The sequence below is a fragment of the Aspergillus heteromorphus genome (assembly GCF_003184545.1).
Source record: "Aspergillus heteromorphus CBS 117.55 chromosome Unknown BO70scaffold_6, whole genome shotgun sequence".
NCBI classification, from domain to species: domain Eukaryota; kingdom Fungi; phylum Ascomycota; class Eurotiomycetes; order Eurotiales; family Aspergillaceae; genus Aspergillus; species Aspergillus heteromorphus.
This window is the reverse complement of record NW_020290411.1, coordinates 109257-125655: the sequence shown is the minus strand read 5'-3', so window position 1 is coordinate 125655 and position 16399 is coordinate 109257. Positions and strand designations below refer to the sequence as shown.

Sequence of the window (16399 nt, the reverse complement as noted above, 5' to 3'; positions counted from 1 at the left end):
CGGTGCCGCGTCCTGCTGCTCTCCCCGGGTAGGACCAAGTCCCGGGGCCTCGCCGGGTTTGAGGGCTGGGTTCCTGAAACGGCATGCGGGCAGACAATCATGCTGGGCGGACGGCAGGCGATGATGACAGCGGAAGGCCCCCAGCCAGGCAGGCGGTTTTTTTTCTTCCCGGCTCCAGTTCGTGGTAATCTTGCAGGCCACCGCCAGGACGGCCGGTGATTGGCCGGCGGTGTCCGGCGGGCGTGGGATGGGGCGAAATTCACCAATCAGAGACGGGCGGTGGGCTGGGAAGCTGTTGATCCGCGTGGGTTTGCTGCGGCAATAATGATTGCATCGTAGCACTGCAAAGTACCACCGGGATGAAGTCTCTGCAGAGGACTTTGCAGGGTGGCCCCCAGAAGGTCGTCTCTTGATCCTCTCACTGAATATAAATCCTACCCAGAGAGAGAGAGAGAACTCCTGTTATCTGTAGGTAAACTAATCTCATTAATTTCCCGGTGGTGCCCAGCCCTATCAACACACGACAACGAGGCCCAACCGGGATTAGCGCGCCCCCCCCGCCGAGCCATCGGTGATAGGCAGGCCAGGGTCTCGAGCACCAGCGCCGTCACTCTTATTAAACTATTAAACTACTCCTCCTCCTCCTCCACCCTCCACCCTCCACCTTCTACCCCTGCAGTCTCATCTCACCTTTCCAGGGTCGGTATCTGCTCTTGCTCGATCCACCCCAGCCTGTCTTTATCTATCCCCACGATCATTCCTCATGAGTGACGACAACAACGCAACGGGCAGTTACTGGATCGTCTTCCGTGTGGGCTGAGTGCTGGCGTGGTGTTGCGTGCTATGCCTATGGACATCTACGATATCTCACCTATTTAACACCGATTTTCCTCACCATCTAAACCTCCGCTCAACAGACATTTCCCCTCCTCTCCTCGCGCGTATCTAAACCTCACGCCATGGGTCGAGAACCGAGCCATCGGCGCCGTCCCTACCCGGCCATCCTGTCGCGCCGAGTGACCAGCATCCTGGCCCTGATCCTCTTCCTGGTGGTGGGCGCCTCCGTCTTCAAGGACCAGCTGGGCTCCGGCCCGTTCGACCCCTCGTCCCTGTATCACCTCCACTCCAAGCACGGCCCCGACTTCTGGGACTGGGAGACCACCACCCGCTTCCCGCGCGTGCAGAGCACCCTCCTCGACGAAGACCAGCTCTGCGACGCGTTCCCCTCCTACCTCCTCTCGCGCATCCAGGTCGTCCTGAAGATCGGCGCCTCCGAACCCGCCGATCGCGTCGACGCGCAAATCGCCAGCGTCACTCGCTGCATCCCGAACCTCATCATCGTCTCCGATCGCGAGTCGCACATCAAGGGCCATCGCGTGCACGACATCCTGGCCTCCCTCCCCCTGTCCTTCCGCGCCAACACCTCCGATTTCGACGCATACGAGGCCCTCCAGCGGGGTGACGACCGCCTCGTCGGAGGCCCCCAGGGCTGGCGACTCGATCGCTTCAAGTTCCTGCCGATGGTGGAGCGCGCGCACGAGATCAACCCCACCGCGGACTGGTTCGTCTTTCTGGAATCGGACACCTACGTGGTGTGGGATAACATGTTCCGCTTTCTGGACCAGTTCGACCCCCAGGTCCCCCACTACATGGGCTCCCCGTCTCCCGGTCGGCAACTGAGCGAGAAGGAGATCTCGTATTTCGCGTACGGCGGGTCGGGCTTCGTCCTGTCCACGGCGGCGGTGCAAAAGCTCGTGTTCCGGGAGATCGGACCCCACGGGGAGTACATCCAGCCGCCCCTGAGCCAGCAGTATGAGGAGCTGATCAAGGCGGACTGCTGTGGGGATTCGATCCTGGGCTGGGCGCTGCACGAGAAGGGCGTGCCGGTGTCGGGATACTGGCCCATGTTCAACCCGCACCCACTGCATGGGATCCCGTTCGACGACGCCTACTGGTGCCAGCCCGTCATCAGCATGCACAAGACCATGTTTTCCGACATGATGGGGTTGATGCGATGGGAGAATCAACGCGATCGCACGGTAAGTGTCGCTGCTCTTGTGTCTGTCGCTTTTCGCTTGCTAACGTGCTCCGTAGCGCCCGTTGCTGTACGCCGACTTGCTGGAGTATCTGAAGCTGGGGACGGTCGACCACATGGCGGACTGGGACAACGGCGACTGGGGCGGCTGGCAGGAACCCCCGGAGTCGCCGGCGCACGGCTCCTTCGACGCGTGCCGGGCCGCCTGCCACGACAACGCCCTTTGTCTGAGCTTCACGTACGACTCGTCGGGGCACTGCGTGTTCGTTCGGACGATGCGCCTGGGGGCCAAGAAGAAGCTGGGGGATTCGACGGTGCGGCTGTCCTCGGGGTGGGATCTGGAGAAGATCCAAACGTGGCGAGCGTCGCACCAGTGCGAGAAAGCGATGTGGGTGAAGCCCAGCACGAAGCGAATCTTTTAGAGCGGAGGAGCGAGCGAGTTCTTGTGTGTGTTGCTTTTTGCTAATGGCGTCCGGACTGGCCGGTGGGCGGTTGGTTTCTCATGTTTTGACGAATGTAAATATGATAGAGATACCTCAGATCATGCCACCTTAATGATAGATAATTAATCGCGGACCTTGCTTTGGCTGGCTGAGTGAGGGAATGACATGGAGATATTTGCAATGCCGATCTTGTGGTGGTTTATCACCCCGACCGTCGCCCCGATCGCGGTCCACTGGGGATCTTATCTCGGGGTCGGGGGGGGGAAGTGGCGATACTGATAGGACCCTGCAAGGGGGTTATCATTGCCCTCCGGACTAGTTAGTGGTAGTAGTAGTTAGTAGTAGTACTCCGTACCGGGCCCAGACTACTGCCAAGTGCCACTGCAACTGCCACGGAGCCGTTCCGCCATCCGCCGCCCGCGCCTCCCCTTCCGGGCATTCCGACGTTCCGAGCGCATTGCCCGCCAGGCCCAAACGGGCAACACATACGCCCGGGGCCTCCAAATAAATGCGCCCAGATTCCCCCTCCCCGCAGACACTCTTTGTCTGTATCACTCTCCCAGCTTCCTTCTTGCTGCTGTTTCTCACACAATGGCACCTCACCCCCTCGCCATCCTCTCCGAGGCGGAGACCAACATCGCCCGTGATGTCATCCTCGCCGAGCACCCCAACACCGTCATCGATTTCCGCGAGATCTATCTATCAGAGCCCCCCAAGGCCCAGCTGCTGGAGTTCCTGGCCCTCGAGCACTCCGGCCGTCTGAGCCCGACCTCGCCTCGTCCAGCCCGTCTGGCCCTGTGCCAGTACGACGTGATCGGCGCCGACCGCATCCCTTCCTTCGAGGAGTCCGTCGTCGATGTTGGCGCACGCCGGCGTGTCCAACACCGCGTCGTTGGAAAGCAGCACCACGCCTCCCTGACTTTGTACGCCCTTCCACATGCCCAATTGCTGACGGGCGAGACTGACTGAGGGTCTTCTGTAGGAGCGAATTCGATACCCTCGTCGAGCGGTGCTTCGCCTCCCCCCTCTTCCAACAAGCCCTCGCCGACTTCAACCTGCCCGAGGGCTTCGAGGTCGTCATCGAGCCCTGGCCGTATGGTGGACTGGACCATGTCGATGAGAAGCGCCGGTACTTCCAGGGTCTGTGCTTTGCCACGAACAAGCGCAAGAACAACCCCGATGCCAACTTCTACTCCTACCCCCTGCCCGTCATCCCCGTCATGGACGCGCTCACCCAGGAGATCATCCGGGTCGACCGTCCCGCGACGGGCGGCAAGGGCGAGGGCCTGACGGAGCAGACCTTCAAGCGGGATATCATTGGACACTGCAAGGACTCGGACTACGTGCCGGAGCTGCTGCCCGGGGGCACCCGCAAGGATCTCAAGCCCTTGAACGTCTCCCAGCCGGAGGGCCCGTCCTTCCGCATCACCCAAGAGTCCCTGGTCGAGTGGCAGAAGTGGCGGTTCCGTGTGGCCTTCAACCCTCGCGAGGGTGCCACCATCCACGACGTGTGGTACGATGGCCGCAGCGTGCTGCATCGGCTGAGTATCAGTGAGATGGTGAGTTCGGTATGACACCGTGTGTGGATCCCCGGATCTGACGTTTATAGACCGTCCCCTATGCCGATCCCCGTCCCCCGTTCCACCGCAAGCAGGCCTTCGACTTTGGTGACGGTGGTGGTGGCAACATGGCCAACAACCTCTCCATTGGCTGCGACTGTCTGGGTGTGATCAAGTACTTCGACGCCGTGATCACCGGCGCCGACGGCAAGGCCCAGAAGCTCCCGAACGCCATCTGCCTGCATGAGCAGGACAACGGCATCGGCTGGAAGCACTCCAACTGGCGCACCGGCCGCGCGGTGGTGACCCGCCACCGCGAGCTGGTCGTGCAGTTCATCATCACCCTGGCCAACTACGAGTACATCTTCGCCTACAAGTTCGACCAGGCCGGTGGCATCATGGTCGAGTCCCGGGCCACGGGTATCCTGAACGTGGTCAACATCGACCCCGGCAAGACCAGCGACTACGGCAACGTTGTGAGCGGCGGTGTCCTGGCGCAGAACCACCAGCACATCTTCTGCGTGCGCATCGACCCGGCCATCGACGGCGCCAACAACTCGGTGCTGGTGGAGGAATCGCACCCGGTGGCCATGAACGAGGCCACCAACCCCCACGGCAACTACTACAAGGTCACCACGGAGACGCTGGAGCGCGCGGGCTGGCTGGACGCGGCCCCGGAGCTGAACCGCACCATCAAGATGGTCAACCCGCACAAGATCAACCCCATCAGCCAGAAGCCGGTCGGATACAAATTCATCCCGCTGGCCACGCAGCGCCTCCTGGCCGACCCCAACTCGATCCAGGCCCGACGCGCGCAGTTCGCGCAGCACCACGTCTGGGTGACCAAGTACCGCGACGGGGAGCTGTACGCGGGTGGCCGCTACACGCTGCAGAGCCAGGAGGAGATCGAGGGCGTGTCGGATGCCGTGAAGCGCGGCGATTCCGTGGCCGACACGGACGTGGTGGTCTGGAACACTTTCGGCATCACCCACAACCCTCGCGTGGAGGATTGGCCCGTTATGTAAGTTGTCTTGATCGTCGTTTTCTTCTCAGTTCTCGATGCAGTTCTGCTAACACGATCCAGGCCCGTCGAGATCTTCCAGCTGATGATCCGCCCTGCGGACTTTTTCACCGCCAACCCGGCGCTGGATGTGCCGTCGGACAAGAACGTTTCGTCGCGGATTGTGGGCTCCGAATGCTGCCGGGATGCGCACATCTGAGGGGGTTTCGAGAGGGTGTTAGATAGATATGAGTTACGATTTTGGTTGTATATATATAGATAGTTTGTTTGTTTTAGTCGGGAGACACCGGTTGTTTTGTTTCGGGAATATCAGGAAATGAGAATACATTATCTGCCGTGGCATCTCCCACCGTAAGGATCTCACCAATGACGTACTAGCCTTGCCTTGCATGGATCATGCTCGTTGGGGCCATGGAGTAGAGAAAAGCCTGTCATTATCGGTCGTAATCCACGCCTTTCCGTCCCGTCGAACTCGGGACTCCTCGGAATGACCACCTGAAAAACGGCTGCCTCCCGCCTTTCTTTCCGAAACTCTTCGCCTCTCCTCCGCGCCCTTCGATACGGTCGGAACCCCCCACGCACGGTTTTTTTTTTATCGCGGCGGAGAGTCTGAGGCGACCTCCTATCTCTCCTATCTTGGAGTGAGACTCTATCTGACCGAGATTAGATCTGCTGAAGGGCATGGAGATCGCGAGTCCGCGGCGAGGGAGCAGCACGCCGGAACCGCCTCGGACCAAGAAGCGCGCCAAATACACCCAAGTCGCCTGGTCAGTCTCATCCTCTTCTTCCATCTCCCTCTCTGCTCTTCCGTGCATCCCCTAATCGAACTGACCAACGCAGCAACGAATGCAAGCGACGCAAGCTGAAATGCAGCGGCGAGATCGTGTGCTCGCGCTGTGCGCGCGACAACGTCCCCTGCGTCTACGCCCCCAGCGCCCACGCGCCCACCACCACCACGGCCTCTCCCCCGTCCGCCGATGAGCCCGTCAAAGATGACCGGTACGCCAGCCCTGATCGTCCCGCTCGAGCCTCGCTGACCGACACCTCCAGGCTATCCGGTCATCTCGAGACCGTCGACCGGCAGATCGAATCCCTCCAGCGCGAGATGCGCGCCATGGCCGCTCGCATCCGCCAGCTGGAGGCCTCCTCCTCCGCCGCCGTCACCAACCCCCCCGCCAACCACCACACCACCACCAGCATCCCCACCTCCATGTCCATCATCTCCTCCACCTCCGTCAACGCCGGCCTGCAGCGCATCCTCAACCGCCCCAAGTCCCCCAGCTATGTCGGTCCCACCAGCGCCGAATTCGGCCTCACCCGCCGCCAGAAGCCCTCCGACGACAGCGACGGCGACGGCGACGACCTCGAGTCCACCGCGGCGCCGAGCCCGCCCCCTGCGGCCGACTCGGAGGCCCTCTCGGGCGATCCGCTGCGCTGTCTGGGTCTCACCGAGACCCTCCGACTGGTGACGGTCTACGAACACACCGTCGGCCTGATCTACCCGTGCGTGGACCTCGACAGCGTGCGCGCGTATGTGGTCGAGTACTTCCGCGACGACGGCGACGGGCAGAACGAGCCCACGTCCCCCAGCAACGAGGACCAGGACTGGTTCTTTGCCCGCGACGCAGAGGTGCTGAAGATCATCATCGCGACCGCCCTGTTGGCGGAATCGCACGGCCGGAGTGAACGCGCCGCCTGGCTGGCCGATAGCGTCGAGGATCGGTTCGCGTCACGCTACAAGATGCCCGAGGTCGATATGAAGGAATTGCTTATCTTGACGCTGGTGGTGGGTGTGACCGCATCGAGCTGTATAATCCTGGCTAATGCATGTCTCCCAGTCCATCTTCCATTCCTACCGCGACGACGAGGTCATCGCCTGGCGCACCATCGGGTCTGCTGTCCGCGGATCCGTCCAGCTGGGGCTCCACTGTCAGGAGACATGGCTTAAAACCGGCGGCGTGTTCCCCGGCGAGCTACACCGCATCTGGGCCAGTCGGCTGTTCTGGTGCATTTACGTGCTGGACCGGAAATGGTCGTTCGGGACAGGCCTGCCGTTCGCCATCCAAGACACCGACATCGACACGAACCTGCCCGAGCCCGGCACCGCGACCCCGTACCTGACGTGCATGATCTCGTACGCCCGGCTGAGCTCGAAGATCTGGGGCCTGGTCGTCGGCTGGCGCACTCGTCCGCGCGCCGCCACAGCCGATTACTGCGCCTACCTGGACTTCCAAGTACAGCAATGGATCCAGTCCATCCCGCCGGAACTGCGCTTCGACCCGTCGCAGCGGCCGTCCGGGGCGGGGGCCTCCAACCCCCAAGCTGACAGCATGATGATGCTGCAGGTCCTGCTGGCTCTGCAGGCCAACCAGCTCCGCATCCTCGTCTACCGCCAGTACCTGCTCAGCACGGAGAGCATCGATGAGAGCGTTTCCAGCGCGTCCATCGCCGTCGAAACCGCCAAGAGCACCGTCCACATGCTCGACTTCTTCAGTCGGGTGTCGGAAATCTACTTCCAGCGGCCGGAACCCTTCAACTACTTCCTCATCTCCGCGCTGGCTGCTTTGTTCCTCGCTGTCCTGCACTCCCCGTCGCGATTCAGTCAGGTCTGTCGTCCGGAATTCTATAAAGCTGTCGATATGGTCCGCCGCTCGTCCACCCGCGCGCGCACCTCCCGCCGTCTACAGAAGATCATCCAGAACCTCAAGCTCATCCGTCTGAACCTGGGTAATAAATCACCTCGCCAGGCCCAGCCTCAACTCCACCATCAACAACAACAACACCACCACCACCCTCATCCCCATCTACACTCCCATCCTCATCACCAACAACAACATCCACACCACCTCCAATCACCCCTCAACCCCCCCACAGCCAGCAACCCCAACCCTCTACCCTTCCCGCCCGACCCCTCCTACGCTGGCCCCCACACACGAATCTCCCCAAACCCAGGCCCAAACTCAAACCCCCAAGCATCCACCGCCTTCTGGCCCCTAACAACCACCACCGGGGCCCCCATCCCCGCAAACCGAAACAGTTGTGAGGATCTCACCAGTTTCTTTGAAATGGCCGGCGGGTTCTATTTTGATCCGCAGGGTCACGCGCAGGTCGCGGATGGGGTTGTTGTGGAGGGTGGGACGGCGACGGCGACGGCGACGGCGACAGGGGTGGGGGTGGGGGTGGGAGGGGATGGGTCGGGGATTGGGATTGAGGCGTTGAATGCGGAGGATGAGGCGTTGACGAAGGTTATGGCGGGGTTGTTGTGAGTTCCTGCTGGGTCTGACAGTCTGGTCGGGAGGTGTGTTTACTGGGGATGGATGTAGGTATGGCTTGGATTTTGATTGCAGGATTGGGCCAGTGGATGTGTTGTATTTATATTATACCTAGCTAGGCAGGTAGGCAGGTAGACATTTCTAGACCGGTGTCGATATGGGTGGGTGTTGTGTTGTCTGTAAAAAACATTTCACTTCGTTTCATCTTGGTTTGTTAATGGTCGAACATGCACCTTATTATTTGACTCTGGTTATGCGATGTGTACTTGACTATATGCGAACACCAGTTGACCTAGCCAGCACCTCTCGTGCAGATAGATCCGGATTGGTGCATTTATATTCTTGGACAAGTGGAGAAGTAGCATTATGGGATATTCGGCATTCAACCCAAAAGTATGACAGATCAGCCGTGTACCATCATGTTCTTCATTACAAGATAATGGCATTTGAATGTGGGATAAATCACGAACATCCTCACACAGACAGACAGACAGACAGACAACCGCAGTAGAAGGGAGTAAGTAGTACTAATGGCAATGGGCAGATGTCTTGTCCCGGTGGGATGACCACTCACGGACCGGACGGCAGAGAGCCTGTCGATCCCTTCCATCCGGAGATTGATGCGAGGGCCATCTACCCCGTCCGCCGTCCGGTCCGGGACGAGACGAGACGAGACGAGACGAGACGAGCAGATCACGGGGGCTGGTCACCCTGCCCTGGCCTGGTGGCGGAGACGCCCTCCGGACCGGCCCATGGTGATTGCTGCGAGTGCCGAGGAGAATGGGGATCTGTTCATCATCCGTAGGTGGGTGGGTGGGTGGTCAGTCCCCAGAGTTTGAAATTTCGATTTGAGGGCTTGTCTGGGATAGATATCACAAAACCCTCAACCTAAACAGATGATACCGGTAGATAGTTAGTATCTGCCATACGGTATTCTTATCCCACAGAATCAAACCACCCAGGATTACTTGTTAATGTGCGTGGAAGTACCAACACACATGTACGTATATACATACATGGCATGAACAGATGAAGGATGGATGGATACTATATCAACTCCGAGGTACTAGTCCCTCCTGCGGAGTCGAGTCGAGTCGAGTCGAGTCGAGTCGTCTGTGCAGAATCAGAAGGTCAGACTGGATACCCAGTCCAGCCACCCGGAGTACAAGGACGGCCTGGAAATTAATATTTCCCGTGGGGGGGGGGGGATGGTGCATTTCCGAATGCGTTTGCCAGACTAGACTACTAGATACATAGACAGGGATTGAGATTGAGTTGGGGTTGAGTGGGAGGTAGATACGGAGTTATCTCCCACGGCACTAGAATGTTTAGTTCCTTGCTAGAATAGTCAGTCAGAAACTAAGCTCTGCCGTGTCAATTTATTTAAATTAGGGAAGGATGCATGTGCCGTTAGTCTGTGGCTACCGTGCAGGGCGGAGGTGGAGTTGAAGGAGTCAGGATGGGAGAGGGAATAGCCGTTGTGGATTGATTTGGTAGATGTCTGCTCGCCGGAATCATTAATTTTTTTTTTCTTTTTTTCATGTGGATAGTTAATCTGTAATGCTGTGTGTATATATGCTAGCTCTCAGAGAGAGATTGTTGGGGTTTGACCGCCAGAGACAGGGGCGCCATTCCCTCGAAGCTTAGCCCCGGTGGTGGGTGGAAGGGGTCCGTGTCAAGGCGTCCTAGTCGGGTGTGCTGGATGGTGGACACCCATCCGTTGTAGGACCGGTGCAAGGATGGGGTCATGACGGGATGGAATGTTTTCGAGGTAAATATGAGTATGTTCTGTTCAATTATCAAGATATGTTTGTTATCCACATATTGAGAAACTAGGCTGCTGAGAGAATGTACATGGCATGTTGAATCAGCTCATCACCACCACCACCACCACTCCCAACTGCACAGTGAATGTGGCCCATCCACGATGTGGGGAGCGGAGATTTTGCCCAGTATGGCGTAGTTAATGCCTACCTTACTTGTCTGCTCTGCTTCTGGTACACAGTCATCCTGTACTGCCGCAGACTGCCGGCAGTAAATCACGCCTGCTGCGTGGCTGCATGGCACATGGCTGCATCCTAGGGCTCGGATGCCTCGTGTTCGGACGCCACGCTCTCTACCTGAAGGCAGCACCTTGCAGAGTCAGCCTGCCGGGTATCTCAACTGCCCCTTTCATGACATCGCTCAACCCATCACATCCATCCACATCCGTGCCGAGTCAGGCCCTGCATCCTGCATCTCCTCTGCATCCCTCCACCCGGCCTGATCCTGCATGCAGCCTGCAACCGCGCCGGATTCCGGTGGTGCCTCCGGGATATTTCTTTTTCAACAACATGGCATGGCTGATGAAACGACCGAACTGCCACGGAGAGCCCTCCGGCGGCGGAAACTATATCCATTTTGTCCCAAAAATGACTGACGGGGGGGGTTCTCTCCGCGGTGGGCGAGCGTATAAATACTATGCCAGGCCAGCTCGAAGCTCATGACAGGCGTGCCAGCAGGATCACTGTGCAAGTCAGCTGCAGCCATGATGTATCGTCTCCTGTCTGCCCTCTCGGCCCCTCTGCTCGCCACCCTCGTCCAGGGCTACGCGGATCCTGGGGCCTGCTCTGGGGTCTGCACCACCCATGACCCGGGCCTGATTCGCAGAGAGTCCGACGGAACCTACTTCCTCTTCTCGACCGGAGACGACATCTCCTACGTCTCGGCCTCCTCCCTCGAGGGCCCATGGACTTCTGTCGGCTCGATGCTGCCGGATGGCTCGTCCATTGACCTGGCCGGCAACAATGACCTATGGGTAGGTGATCATCACTCACCCTCTGCACCTCTCGCAACGCAGCCTGACTGACCCCCCAGGCCCCGGATGTCTCCTACATCGACGGTCTCTACTACGTCTACTACGCCGTGTCGACCTTTGGCTCGCAGGACTCGGCCATCGGCCTGGCCACGTCCGAGACCATGGAGTACGGCAGCTGGACCGACCACGGCTCCGTGGGCATCGAGTCGTCCTCCTCCAAGATCTACAACGCCATCGACCCCAACCTGCTGAACGACGACGGCACCTATTACGTCCAGTTCGGCTCTTTTTGGGATGATATCTACCAGGTGCCCATGGAGTCGCCCCCCACCAAGACCTCCACCGCCTCCTACAACATCGCCTACCAGCCAGACGGGACCCACGCCGAGGAGGGTTCCTTCCTCTACAAGTACGGCGACTACTACTACCTCTTCTACTCGGCCGGCATCTGCTGCGGATACACCACCTCCCTCCCTGCGGCAGGAACGGAGTATCATATCGAGGTCTGCCGGTCGACCTCTCCCACAGGCGACTTCGTAAGAACCCCCCCCTTCTTCCCCATGATAACCCATGAAAGAAAAGAAAAGACACTGACGAATCGAATGCAGGTCGATGCCGACGGTGTCGCATGCACCGACGGCGGTGGCACTCTGGTTCTGGCCAGCCACGGCACGGTCTACGGACCGGGTGGACAGTAAGTAGCCCCATGTTTTGTTTCAGTTGGTACAGGATAACTGATGTTTGCTTTCTCAGGGGTGTCTTCGACGACCCGACCTACGGCTCCGTGCTCTACTACCACTACATGGACACGGACATCGGTCTGGCCGATGATGAGGCCCAGTTCGGATGGAACGTCATTGACTGGTCCACCGGATGGCCGGTGGTGTAATCTAGTGTGCGGTAGAGGGGGGTATGCGTATTGTTGAGCCTGGTACATACATACATACATACATACGTACATACGTTCTTGATCTGGGCGGCCCCGAGGGTGGCCTGGCTCTGTATATAGTTGGTGATACTAGTTATAGCACTGCCGTGAATGGGTACGGTGTGCCTGAGGCTGTTCCTTCCCTTCTCGCCTTCGCTCTCGGCCTTCTTCCTCTTCTCCCCTTATTCTTCCCTTATTCTTCCCTTATTCTTCCCTTATTCTTCCTCCCTAAGCCCTCCCACTACTCCCCATCACGTCCATCCACCCCTCCATCGCCGTCGTGAGCACGTCAATCCCCTCTGTCATCAGCTGCGTCAGGGGCTTATCTACGTTACCGCGAAGATGCGCATGCCACGGATCCAAGACCAGCTTGTTGACATTGAACTTGGTGACCCCCGCCGCGATGCACGCGCGGCAAAGTTCCGGCGAGAAGTCGTTGGTCCCGTGTAACACGAGGGTCGCGCGTCCCTCCAGCGCGTGGTATACTCGATGAAGCCTGGCGAGTTGTTAGAAAACGGAGCCCTTCCCCTCGACGAACAGGTGCCTGGATATCCTTCTAGTGGAGGCGGTCCCGGTTGCAAAAGTCTCACCTCTCCATCTCGAGTTGCGGTCCGTTGGACCCATAATCCCCGTGGAGATTTCCCACGCTTGGAGCCAGGAAATCCACTCCCGCGCGGAGAAATTCCTCTACATCTTCCGCGTTCGTGAGTATCCCTGGCACCACGATTAGATCTTGCTTGCTAGCGGTCGCGTGTCCGGCATACCTTACCTTCCAGATCATCCGTCCCTTTGATCCCATCCTCTCCTCCCTCGATGCGCCCGGTCTCCGCCTCCACCGCGATCCCCCTCGCGTGGCAGTATTCTCGCAGCCTGCTGGTTTTCGACCGGTTTTCTTCTTTCGCATAATGGCTCATGTCCACCATGATCGAGTCAAATGGCAGGTGATCGGCGACATGTTTGATCTGGTCGACGTCCTGCGCGTGGTCGAGATGGACTGAGATGGGAACCGATGCGTGTTTCGCGGCCGCCGACGCGGCGTAGACAAGGGACGGGGTTTGGTCGAGCGACGACGGGAACAGCTGGATGATCAGGGGCGACCGGCGACTTTCAGCCGCCCGAACAAACGCCGTGATGTGCTCGACGTTGTAGCTGTCGTGGTCAGTCAGCTATCCAGACCTGGTGCTGGCGTCACCCACACGATCGCCGCCAACACCCCATACCGGCCCTGCTCCGCGGCGTGCAGAATCTGGAGGGTCTTGTTTTGGGCACGCCAAGCCATCTTAATTGGCCTTTCTCAACCGATCTTATATCTTATCTGCAGGATCTGCGGGGTCCGGAGAGCGTTTCATTCGCTTCTTCAGTCGTTGCGGACGGCCAGGGCTACTTCTAGGTCGGATAGTGCTGTACTACTACTGTTTGCATCACCATGCATCATATCAGCCCATGGTCCCCCCGCACGATACTCGCCCGGAGCCCTCGTCTCGAGGGCCGTGCCGTGGCGCTCATTGCCGAATCAAACCAGCACTTCGGTAGTGGGTTACTTTCGGCTTTTCTCGCTTGCTCCACTCCCAGGCGAGCACCCAGTTCTGAGTCTGACCTCGACGCGACCGGTCGAACTCCCGACGTCCGATCTCCTCCTGCCTTCATCCCCCATAGTGCAGAACGCATAGGCGGCACAGGTCTCGGGTGATGAGGCACCATGGCCGATGTTACGCAGGGGACCTCGCGTGGCGTTCGGAAACCTCGCAAATCCCGCGGCCGCGGCCTGCGGGCCACCACCGGCTGGTCAGTGTTGCCCCGAAGTTTCTCCCGTGATTATGGCGGTTGTTTGACCGACATGCTGACGGCCACAGCCTCATTTGCAAGCGGCGTCACGTCAAATGCGACGAGGTGCGTTAGATAAATGCATCCGTGCGAAACTCCCCTGCTAACCAGGGTTCAGGCTCGCCCCCAGTGCGGTCCTTGCGCCAAAGGACAACGCGACTGTGTCTACGGGGGGACCGAGAGCCATCCGGCCACCCCGAGCGCAGGGGTCGCCGCGACCCCCGTCCCTGCACCACACCACTCACCCCTTTTACAGCCACTAACCACCCCAGCACTGCATGAGCCGTTACGCGTGCTGGTTGATGCCTGCCAGCATGAACAACCAGTGCCAGATCCGGCGCCGTCCACCCACAGGGCATCTATCCCGGCATCTCCAGCCCTGCAGAATAGCCAAACATTGACGCCAGACTTTGGTGGGCCCCGAAACAACCGCATATCCCCTCCTACCTCAACACATGAATACGGCCATTCCCCTGGCACCGATTCCACAGTCTCGACGCGACTGGCTCCATTGAGCTGGTTCGAGCTGCTGGCGAACGATGCCGTGAACGCGGATCGAGGCTTTCTGCTATCACCGCCCCAGCGAGTTGCCAACTCAGCAGGCGAAGTGCCAACCAGCCACCTGTCGGACTCAAATCTCCAACCGCAAAGCCTTCGGCAGTACGAGAGTTTCCGAGCAGCATCTTTTGAGCAGGACCCCGAGTTTCAGAATAGACTGACAGCCGCAGCCGATAACCAACCCAGACTTCTCTCCGACGATCCCTCGTCATGGACAGCCCCTGGCCCGGTCCAGCTATCCACCCAGGAATACCACATATTCAAGCACTTCGTGCGGAACATGAGCTCATGGTTCGACTTCTTCGATCCGAGCGCACAGATATCGACCAAGGTCCCACAACTGGCCATGAGGAACACGGGTGTAATGAAGGCGCTCCTGGCCGTCTCGTCCCGCCATCTCTCCATATGGCATAAGGATGAAGGCCGAGGCGCCGGAGTAGTCAGACACAAAGATGACGGGACCAAGTCAGAAGAGTTCCCGGTCGCGGACCGCGACATGGCGGCCCAGTACTACCACGAGACGCTGGAATACTTGAACAAGGCGATGCGGTATCCCAGTTTCGCCTTCAGCCATGAAATCATTTCCACCGCGTTCTTGATCAGCACGTACGAGATGATCGACGGCTCGAATCGGGACTGGGAGCGGCATCTGAAGGGGGTGTTTTGGATCCAGAGATACCAGAACAACGACGGCGAGTGTGGGGGTCTGCGCCAGGGCGTCTGGTGGGCGTGGCTGCGGCAAGATGTCTGGGTGGCGATGCGCGAACGCCGCCGAGTCTTCACCTACTGGAAGCCCAAGCGACATGTATCCACGCTGACGGCTCCGGAGCTAGCCTGTTTCGCGTCATACCTGCTGGCGCAGTGCGTCAACTATGCCTCGCGCGAAGAAGCCAATAAAGACATAGCAGCTCGTCTGGAGAGGGGCACCGAGCTCCTGTACATGCTCCAGGAATGGCAGGACTGCCTGACTCCGGAGTACACTCCACTCCCAACCGCACAGCACGCAGACGTCTTCCCCCCGATCTGGGTCCACCCTGCGCCCTACGCGGCAGCCCTGCAGCTCCACAGTTTAGCTAGAATCCTGGTTATCTCCCATCGGCCGTCCATTGGCGGCTTCCAAGACTACCGGGCTGCGCAGAAGCTGCTGACCGCATCGGTAAACACCATTTGTGGAATTGCTCGGAACGTAAGCGAGGACGACCTGGCCGCTAGCCTGATGTCTCTTTATTGTACCTTTGGGGGTAAGCCATTCCACGCGCGACCCGGACCTAGGCTGACTTGACGCAGCGGGGATGAGCGTCCATACGCCTCATGAGCGGGCTGTCTTGCTCGACCTCATCGACATCTTCGAGCGCAGGGTCTGTTGGCCCCGATACTCGCTGCGGGATGTTCTGGAGACGGAATACCAGAAGGACGGATTTGCGGGGTTCACGGGCTGATCTTCAACCGGATCGCCAAAGCAGTCGCTGAACCAGCTTCCTACTCGGCTCATTTAGGTTGAGTGCCTTCATCCAGCGTCCGGACATGGTTTACTTGGAAGCTGGAACGAAACGTGGTCTTTCAAACCCCACAACATCCACCCCGTGGGGCGAAGCCGTCGCAGATAAACATTGCGGACGACGGCGACGAGTGACGATACCTGATTACATTATAATAGTCCTGCCCATCTACCTTGTGAATGTATAATAACGAATGAATGAAAGTGAGACTTTGGGATTGCCGCCCCTTTGGACATCTACACTTGGAACTGCGGCCGTGAGAGACATTATGCCCGAGATTCAGCCGACGCCAACTCAATTACTGGGAGACTTCCGGGATATTAATTGTTGTGGGCCAGCGATCTCCGCATGGCTGCAATCGTACTAGTCGGATTGTGTGTTGTTCGCTAACCAGCTGCCTCGTGCCGAGGCAGCGACTCGGATAGATCTCCGATCGCGGGGATCGTGCAATGGAGTGATGGAA

At 58.9% G+C, this 16399-nt stretch overlaps 6 protein-coding genes across 6 annotated transcripts; 5 read left to right on the top strand and 1 right to left on the bottom strand.

Annotated features, from left to right (window-relative positions):
- The first annotated feature begins 661 nt into the window (after positions 1-661).
- On the top strand, positions 662-2642 carry BO70DRAFT_360052 (glycosyltransferase family 31 protein). The gene is made up of 2 exons (XM_025542694.1): positions 662-2039; positions 2095-2642. The coding sequence occupies exons 1-2, from the start codon at positions 960-962 to the stop codon at positions 2455-2457; spliced, it is 1443 nt and encodes a 480-aa protein (XP_025401304.1). The 5' UTR covers positions 662-959; the 3' UTR covers positions 2458-2642.
- A 402-nt stretch (positions 2643-3044) lies between these two features.
- Positions 3045-5394, top strand: BO70DRAFT_360051 (putative copper amine oxidase). The gene is made up of 3 exons (XM_025542693.1): positions 3045-3401; positions 3461-4037; positions 4088-5394. Exons 1-3 carry the CDS (start codon positions 3070-3072, stop codon positions 5060-5062), a joined length of 1884 nt encoding a protein of 627 aa, XP_025401303.1. The 5' UTR covers positions 3045-3069; the 3' UTR covers positions 5063-5394.
- A 345-nt stretch (positions 5395-5739) lies between these two features.
- Positions 5740-8324, top strand: BO70DRAFT_332244 (transcription factor domain-containing protein; the record flags this gene model as incomplete). The annotated part of the gene is made up of 3 exons (XM_025540907.1): positions 5740-5825; positions 5899-6850; positions 6897-8324. 3 exons carry the CDS (start codon positions 5740-5742, stop codon positions 8322-8324), a joined length of 2466 nt encoding a protein of 821 aa, XP_025401302.1.
- A 2533-nt stretch (positions 8325-10857) lies between these two features.
- BO70DRAFT_394309 (arabinan endo-1,5-alpha-L-arabinosidase) lies at positions 10858-12016 on the top strand (the record flags this gene model as incomplete). Its single annotated transcript, XM_025546449.1, has 4 exons — positions 10858-11127; positions 11187-11663; positions 11736-11821; positions 11881-12016. 4 exons carry the CDS (start codon positions 10858-10860, stop codon positions 12014-12016), a joined length of 969 nt encoding a protein of 322 aa, XP_025401301.1.
- BO70DRAFT_360048 (class II fructose-bisphosphate aldolase) lies at positions 11993-13391 on the bottom strand. The gene is made up of 4 exons (XM_025542692.1): positions 13252-13391; positions 12825-13204; positions 12646-12769; positions 11993-12551 (listed from the first exon to the last, which is right to left on the bottom strand). Exons 1-4 carry the CDS (start codon positions 13332-13334, stop codon positions 12284-12286), a joined length of 855 nt encoding a protein of 284 aa, XP_025401300.1. The 5' UTR covers positions 13335-13391; the 3' UTR covers positions 11993-12283.
- A 363-nt stretch (positions 13392-13754) lies between these two features.
- On the top strand, positions 13755-15876 carry BO70DRAFT_394306 (Zn(II)2Cys6 transcription factor; the record flags this gene model as incomplete). Its single annotated transcript, XM_025546448.1, has 4 exons — positions 13755-13840; positions 13909-13945; positions 13998-15678; positions 15725-15876. The coding sequence occupies 4 exons, from the start codon at positions 13755-13757 to the stop codon at positions 15874-15876; spliced, it is 1956 nt and encodes a 651-aa protein (XP_025401299.1).
- Between the last annotated feature and the right edge of the window lie 523 nt (positions 15877-16399).